We start from the raw sequence: 8,737 nt of genomic DNA, 5'->3' as shown, positions 1-8,737 counted from the left end.
TCCTACAAGAAAAACAAAAGATCATACAGATCTTGTGACAGATGCCACTGGAGAAGGCTGACCCATCTGTGCAGCAAACCCCGGCGTGAAAGATCACATTACATTGGCTGCCTGTTAAGCTCTGTATTGACTACAAAATCCTGCTGACGTTTAAAGCCTTAACTTGAGTGTTTAGCCTTCGTCACAAAAGGTCAGTGAGCCACACTGGCAGGTTTTTAAAACAACAAACTACACCTGATTCCTACTGTTCCAATCAGTAAATATTGGTCAAGTGAAGTTCCAGTCCAATTAGAATAAAAACCTGCAGTCGTTCTTAGTTCATATGAGATTAGAATTTAAGAATGTACACTTAGTGGTTCAGCTTCTGCATGTCTTAGTGATCTATTAACTAAAGCCTATCTCAAACACTTTATTTAAATAAAGCGGCGCTTCAGTTAGTCCCTGGAGTCATTTACAGCTCAACCGTGTCCTAAAACTTCAAACATTGGAATAGTGCAACTGAGAATATGTTCAACATGGAGTATTTGTACTATTTTTTTAATATATATTTTCTTTATGCATATTTTCCCCTTTTTCAAGAGCACTCTTTTCTCATCTCTGTGCAGGCACCATCAATCAGCCAGCAGAGGTTGGGAGAGAGACCCCATCTGGCTTAGTCCTGCCCATATCTGAACAACAGGCCAATCGTTGTTCATTTGGCTGCTCAGCCTTAGCCGGCAGGCAAAGCTGAGATTCGATACGACGTATTCGAGATCCCAGCTCTGGTTCCAGCGTGTGTTTTTACCACTGCGCCACCTGAATCGGCGAGTATTTGTACTGTTTATAATCTTTATTAAATTATGTGTAGGCCTGCCATGGTTGTGAAATTTTAGATGACTATTGTCATACACATAGATGCAAGTAATTATTGACTGAAGCAATTAAATTGACTTTTTGCATCTTTATTACATCCGCACACAGTGTAGCTCAAAGCCTTTGACTGGGAATGATTGAAATATGACAATGCCATTTTGTTAAGTTTATTTTAATTAATGTGTCATTTTTGAATAATTCCTATGACAAACTAGACCAGCTTTAAAATGATATTTAGATGATTATTTAATAATTATGACAGGCCTTTATGCATTATAACAAAGCCTTCAGGAATTATTAGCAAATCACTAGTGAAACCTTAGACATGATGGATTCTGTAAAACCAACTTAGATTTTTGAGATTAATTCTTTTTGCACTCTATTTAAACACTAGAAATAAGTTCTGTGCAACAGTCATGGTCTTAATGTACATTAATACTAATTAGAAGGCGGGGGCATGACGCGACACCAGAGCCAGTACTTTATAGATCACCTAAATAAGTTGCAGTTGGGGCCGTTCATCTGGTCTGAACATTAATCATATGAGATCAGAGATGAGTCAACATAGTAAAAACCACCTGAAACCCCGATGCAGCCACACATACAGTAAGTAGAGGCACTGTAAATCATTAAATCTTCATTCATTGCTTAACACTTCTTATGCAACCCTCTTACAATCTCAAAATTTCCTTATACACTCTATGGCCAAAAGTTTGTGGACACCCATCAGGGTGGGGGGGGGGGGGGGGGGTTATATAACATTATTATATGCTTTATTATATGCTTACAACATTGTGACAGCATATTTTTATTAATTCCTATGGTTTTGAATTGCTATGTCCAACAAACCCGAGCAAAATCCACACACTTTTGGCCATATATTATACATGCGCACACTCCCACACCTCTGCTACCTGATTCATAAGCAGACTGTTAGCACAACATTCATCATGCTCACCCATTTCAAAACGAGTCCCATTGTATAAAAAAGTCACAAGATTAGCAGTTATTTTGGGCATTTATAAAATGCTCAGAACTTCTCCCCTTCAGGAGACGGAGCTTTGTTTTCCACTTCATGTTTGTCTGCATCCTGTTTGTGACTGTCGTTTAAAAGCTTCACCTCTTCATGGTGAGATGGACGCTTGGTTGGTGCAGGGGCTTGGTAGCGGTAACTGTAGCCAAAGGCACGTAAGTGGTAAGTGTAGTACTCCAACAGGTACATCAGTTGAGGGTTCACATAATGGAAGGACACGACCAAATCCGAGCAACACTGAGGTCCCTAAAATGAGGGAAAACATGTCAAAAAGTCATCATCGTTTATTCACACTTGTTGGGTCTGTTCAGAAACCTAGTGAGCTACCTTACTGTCTACTGCCTACCTAGACAGCTGACTAAGTAGAAAGATTGTAATAAGACATCGAACTTGTAAAGCAGGTTATTCAGACACACTACTTAGACCAGGGGTTTTCAACCTGTGGGGCCAGGGGGCGTGAGCACTCGTCTGGGGGGGCGCGAGCGGCTGACTGGGGGTGGGGGGGTTAGATAATAATCTACGAGATGATTATTATGAGCCGGTGGCACACAAGACTGACGGAGGATGCGCCAGGCATCCGCGATTGAGCCGTGGTTCACTGAGGGGAAGGGGGGCACGGCAAAAGCCGCCGTGCTTGGCATCTGTGCTCGAGCCGTGCCTCATCCAGGGAGGGGAGGGGGGCGTGGCGGAAGCAGCGCTGTTCCACCAAGGGGAGGGGTGCTCCCTCTGTGTCCTGAAATTGGTTAAACTGTCACTGACAAGCCTGAACTTGCAAATAAATTACAATTGTATGCCTTTATACAAATTAAAAATCAATGAGAACTCCGTTCGTTGCTCCGCATTCGTCTGGGATTGGCTTCACCGCTAAGGAAGCATCGGATGCTCCCTCGTTATTCAGTCAGTTTATAGTTTTGAAATAAGGCACCTTAGTAGGCAGCATTTTGAGGTATCTAAGAATTCGGACAACCTTCTTCTAGGGGGCGTGCGTATGATGACGTAAAATGCTATCTATGTAGAGAGCTCACTAGGTTTTCGGACAGACCCATAGTCTTTACACTTTACTGGGTTGCACCCATTTAGCCATGTAACATTCACACTGAATCTCACCATTATATGATTTCAGCATATGTTTGATTTTGATTATTAGTTACATAAACTGCACACTCTGTATTGGATGTTTGGAAACTAGAAAAGCCACTTGGATTACAGACCAGTTATTGTGTTACTTTCTGATTAACTGATTTTCTACTACTGGGCAGGGCGACACGGTGGCTCGGAGGGTAGCACTGTCGCCTCACAGCAAGAAGGTCCTGGGTTCGAGGTGGGGAGGTCCAGGTCCTTTCTGAGTTTGCATGTTCTCCCCGTGTCTGCGTGGGTTTCCTCCGGGAGCTCCGGCCTCCTCCCACAGTCCAAAGACGTGCATGTGAGGTGAATTGTAGATACAAAATTGTCCAGGAATGTGTTTGATATAACCTTGTGTACTGAAGGACCTTGTGTAATGAGTAACTACCGTTCCTGTCATGTAACCAAAGTGTAAAACATAAGATTACCATAAGGGGGCCAGTGATAGCTCAGTGGTTAAGGTACTGGACTAGTAAACAGAAGGTTGCCGGTTCAAGCCCCGCCACCACCAAGTTGCCACTGTTGGGTCCCTGAGCAAGGCCCTTAACCCTCAATTGCTCATCGTGTTCTGCTCATTGTGTAAGTCGCTTTGGATAAAAGCGTCTGCTAAATGCTGAAAATGTAAATGTAAATTACAATCCCAATAAACAAACAACTTCTGAGCATGTGTGAAAGCATAGCACATTTAAAACTAAATGTTATAAATTACATAGAACGTCAATTAATAGATGCACCAATTAATTACATTTTCACAGGTAGTTCAAATCACCTGTTGTATTAGATAACAGCAGTGTCATTTTACTATACCCCGCAATAATCTAAATCCAGGTTGCTAGGTAACTGAACTGAACTGACTACCTCTCAGCTTCGGCTGTTCTTACCTCTACAGTGGGGTAGTAGTTGTAGTTCCAGAAAGTCTTGGAGAATTTGGCAGTGAGGTGTTGCTGTGGTACGAATGGATGGAAGGTCTCTCTGTGTAGCGTGTCTCGAGAATCCCCGGCTATTACTCCCATCTTTTCCATGCACTGGCCTAAAGCAAGGTCCTCCACCGAGGACGTATGTGTGCACACTTTGGTGCGAAAGCCTTCCGCGAACCTCTTCAGGGCCTCTCGGCTCAAGACGTACCCGGCCCCACCGCTCATGTAGCCCTGCTTGGTGTACGGCTTGAAGCGCCGCCCGAAGTATATGGGTTCGTCCGGCGTGTGATTGGCCAGGATCCAGCGCAGGTTGTCTACCACCACATATGTGTCATCGTCAGCCTTGAAGAACCAGTCAGCATCGTTTTCGTGCTTCTCCAGCACATAATGAAAAGCGTTGATAGTCTTCCAGTATAGCTGGTCTCGGCCCTCTTTGGTGTTGAGGCCCACGGTGGGGAAGTCTGGGTCGTCAACAGAGCTCATAAATATGACGATGTTACAGTGGCGGCTCCACGTGGCCTTCACGTGTCGGGCTTTTGTCTCCAGGTTCTGAGGGCTAGTCATTACCCAACAAAGAATGCGCACACGCTTGTAAAGGTCATCAGCAATAGTGCTGTCCTCTCCTAAAAAAGAAATGATACAAATGGGCGTCAATATTTTCTTTTGTAAAATAAATGTATAAATGTTTCACATCATTCAAAGTTAGCCATGACTTGTGACACAGTCAAACACAGTGTGGCTGAGCTGCTGTGAAGCAGGAAATCAACACGTTATAAATTTGCTTTAACCAACTTACTTTCACGAGTGTAAATGTAATGTCTATACCATCACATGAAGCATCACAGAGAGAACAGCATTGAACCGGGGCGTGAATCAAACCCCACATTGCTAAGACAGCTTTTATGCTTTGGAAAGCTGCAGAATGAGTATATCCAATACAGCCTTTCTTATACTCATACAGTACTGATTAATCAGTGTTCAGCAGTTTTTAGGACTACTTAGTATATATCCCACCATCGCTGAGATCTCAAGCTTTGTGAACATAGCCGGGCGTCCACGCAGGCACAATTGTCTGTGCCTGAAGCAGGAAGTTGTTGAATGGCCTAATTTGTGGCCACTGCTGGCTGTTCGAGGTGCCTGTTCAAGGGATGGTGTAAGACCCCATGTCTAGCAGAAGCAGCTAGCGACTGCACTTGTCAAAGGCGGCAAATAATAGTCTGCAGTCTGCAGAGGAAGTTACAGTTAGAATTGAACCTGTCTGCAGTCTGCACAGGAAGTTACAGTCAGAATTGAACCTGCCTAGATTGGCAGGTAAACATAAAAATAGAGAAATTATCTGTAAAACTCAATCTGAAATGTTCTACAACAAATAGGGTGACTGGATTCTTTTGGCCAGTTGCTTTAATTTCCTAGCTACAGACTAAGAGTGATGTCTATTTTAACCTGAGACACCCAGCCAGGAGGTGATGCTTATATAATAAAAGACTGAAAATGCACATTGAAGCCTGTATTCAGCACAAGATTATAGTTGCCTAAACCATATTTACAGTAAGGTCTAGATGTCTTAGCTCATGTTGTCATTAACCGCATGTGTCACACGGATATAAATCAAGTATTCCTCCAGCACATGGGTCAGTTGTGCTACATGGGTGTGGTCAGAAGTCCGTGTGTACACGTTTATTAGCAGCACAAGAACCTGGGCATCATATGAAAACAATCGACACACTGAAACAAAGGAAACCTTGAATGGTGTAAAAAGTTCATTTGAACTGAATCACTCTGAAACCCCAAGACATCTGCATTCAGGACAGCTACCGCTGTTTCTAGGGACATTTTTGTTTTAATTGTGGGCACAGGAACCTCTGTGCAAATACCCCATTGTAATCGGTTCCTCCATTCTAGCAGGTAAAAAGCAGCATTCTAGAAAACAGCATCAGCCCTAACAGTAGACTTGGGTGGCCTGTTCACACGACTTCACCCTAATTATAAAATAATAATATAGGGCAGATGGAATAAACAGTATGTATGAACATACAGTACATTAAAATTATTTTTCCACATATGTCAGCTTGTTTAAAAGCTGGGGTTCGAGCACAGGGTCAGGCATCAGATAGTACCCCTGGAGCCAGAGAGTTAAGAGCTTTGCTCAATGGCCCAACAGTGGCTGCATGACAAAGTCAGGATTCAAACTAACCATTTAAATCTCTCTAATTTCAGTGAAATACTGGAATCCTGTTGCCAAATCTCCAAATTTAAATCAGACAAGTTTAATAAACATGAACTATAAGAAATGTTCATGATTAACCGGTAACCAACAAAGAAATCATAGATAGGTCAATTATTTAATTCATTTAGAATGAGCAAAAACTTTAAATTAAAGCGACTTGGAATTGTTAATTAACACAATCCAAGCAACTGAAAGTTGAGGGCCTTGCTTGAGGGCCCAACAGTTGCAACCTGACTGTAGTGGGGCTTGTACCAGCAACCTGCACCAGTTATTTTTTTTTTTTAATCCATTTTCTCCCCATTTTCCTCCTGATTTAGCACACTTAATTGTGTCTTCTGCTGCTACCAGAGATACCAGATTGCATCCGAGGAGAGCACGTCGCTGTACACGCCTCTTCCGACACGTGTACAGCCCTCCTCTTCTCGCCCCTGCATCCTGCACAGGCGTCTCTTCCGCCAATAAGGGTCCTTACACAGCGCATGAAGAACCACCCAACCACACAGTCCGGCCCCCACCCTGCAGATACGATGGCCAATTAGTATCTGCTGCAGGCACTGCCAATTATGCCCGCGAGATGGCGCCCAGCCAACCAGAGGCAACACCGAGTTTCGAACTGAGGAGTTCAGAAACTCGTTGCTAGTGTGCAAGCAGAATATCCAGCTGCGCCATCTGGGTGCCACCTGCACCAGTTCTGTTTACACACGCATTTGTAGATTCTTACAAAACCTTTTAATGCGTTTATATCAGTTCAATCATGAACTATTGAACTGATATGAACTGGGATTAAACGAACTATTATGCATTCAAATCCCAAACGCTGAAGTGAAGCTGCTTTACATTTGTAAGACTCAGCACATGTGGATCTGTGTAATATGCTGTACTTTTTCTGTTTGACGTCATGCTTTATTATAAAGTCTGAACTCTGTTTATCATCGAATAACTACACTAATGCTGTCATGGAGAGTTTAAAGATACTGAGCACATCTCATTTTTTTGATTAGCCTGTTTACTTAGCGCTTCTAATGACCTGTTCGCCAGCGGCTTTGTTTAAAACCTGCATTCAGAATGCTGAACTGGTTCTGCTTACGGAGTTTGTTCATCTAACCGTTCTAAACTACTGCCACGTTCTGTTGAGCTGTTTTAGTCAATAAAGCATGAAGAGTTATTACATTTAAAATTTTGATGGGCTGCTCTATGAACGGTGGGTATCTGTATGAACCAACTGGCATTCATTGAAATTGAATTTCTAATCATTTATTTCTTGTTTTTACATAAAATTCATTTGATTCTGAATAAAAGGTTTACACTCTGTGTATCTCTGTTTTATCGTCCTGTGTGTGGAGAAAGACAAATAGTACACTGAGCGTGCATGTGAGCTTTAATTCCTGGATTTAGTATATTAGTATCAGTAGCATTAAGATTGAAAGCAGGTTTAAACCAAAAGAAGTGTTTAGCTTACTGTGTACACTTTGGGAGGGTCAGTGTAAGTGAGGTCATTTGAGGGAAAAATCTGGGCAAAGTCCAGGATTTCATATTTACAATAACAAGACCACTTAAACACAAAGTTAGATGTTACAGACTCTGGACTTTCAGTTAGACTAGTTCTTAAATGCATGTATGCATAAATGCAATAAAACTAACACCAAGAACACAATCAGGCTATTAATGCATTATAGCAGCTGAGTAAACTGTTGAACTAAAAGCTTAAACACATTTACTCTCTTTGGCTAAACAATAAAAGATAAAAAGTATGAATAAAAAAATGTACACAGATCAGCTTCTCAAACAACCTCTAACAGGATACGCTTATCACAAAGCTACTCAGTTTATTACCAAACAGCCGTAATATATTACCTATATGGTGTGGATGATTCAGGTTAAACAGAGCAAACTTCTCTTTTCTCCAGTTCTTTGCCTCTATAAGCAGATTGACGTCCTTAGCACTTTGGCCCAGACCCTCATGCTGATGGTCGTGAAGGCTCTGTGTGAACCATGTCTGTTGAAGGATCACGTACAAGGTGAATGTGCCCACCAAAAAGCCCACAATGAAAGAGGACCTAACATTGAGAGCTTTTTTGAGGATCATTTTCACCACCCCTTTCTCTCAGCACCTGCACATAAAATAATTACAAGGTTACTTATGTTACAACATAGTTCACAGTCATAGTACTGCATAGTTTTAAAGATTCGTTCAGTTAGGGCTTGGTCATATGACTCATTGGCCATGTTTATAGTGCATGTAAATGCTTCCTCATCTAAATGCTTCCATCTAAATGTTTCCTCATGTTACACTTAGCGAATAAACTATAATTACGCATTGAAAGGTGTAAAATTTATAACGTTGGTTTCCAGAGAAGGAAACTAATGCCTACTTAGAAAATCAAATAAACATGGTATTTGACCATGGCAAGTCCAAATATTTGTATACGACTGTGTATGCATAATTACATTTACATTTTCAGCATTTAGCAGACGCTTTTATCCAAAGCGACTTACACAGTAAGCGGAACACAATGAGCAATTGAGGGTTAAGGGCCTTGCTCAGGGACCCAACAGTGGCAACTTGGTGGTGGCGGGGCTTGAACC

The 8,737-nt window shown here is 42.0% G+C and overlaps 1 protein-coding gene across 1 annotated transcript; it reads right to left on the bottom strand.

Annotated features, from left to right (window-relative positions):
- Positions 1-351: 351 nt before the first annotated feature.
- LOC134317203 (glycoprotein-N-acetylgalactosamine 3-beta-galactosyltransferase 1-B-like) lies at positions 352-8,247 on the bottom strand. The gene is made up of 3 exons (XM_062997957.1): positions 8,006-8,247; positions 3,889-4,547; positions 352-2,131 (listed from the first exon to the last, which is right to left on the bottom strand). Exons 1-3 carry the CDS (start codon positions 8,235-8,237, stop codon positions 1,883-1,885), a joined length of 1,140 nt encoding a protein of 379 aa, XP_062854027.1. The 5' UTR covers positions 8,238-8,247; the 3' UTR covers positions 352-1,882.
- Between the last annotated feature and the right edge of the window lie 490 nt (positions 8,248-8,737).

Source organism: Trichomycterus rosablanca, chromosome 6 (assembly GCF_030014385.1).
Source record: "Trichomycterus rosablanca isolate fTriRos1 chromosome 6, fTriRos1.hap1, whole genome shotgun sequence".
Lineage (NCBI taxonomy): Eukaryota > Metazoa > Chordata > Actinopteri > Siluriformes > Trichomycteridae > Trichomycterus > Trichomycterus rosablanca.
This window is presented reverse-complemented; position numbering and strand designations above follow the sequence as displayed.

Coding starts and splice junctions, on each gene's coding strand:
- LOC134317203 (XM_062997957.1), bottom strand. CDS start 8,237: ATGATCCTCAAAAAAGCTCTCAATGTTAGGTCCTCTTTCATTGTGGGC. Junction 4,548..8,005: donor GAATCATCCACACCATATAG/GTAATATATTAC, acceptor TTTCTTTTTTAG/GAGAGGACAGCACTATTGCT. Junction 2,132..3,888: donor ACTACTACCCCACTGTAGAG/GTAAGAACAGCC, acceptor CCCTCATTTTAG/GGACCTCAGTGTTGCTCGGA.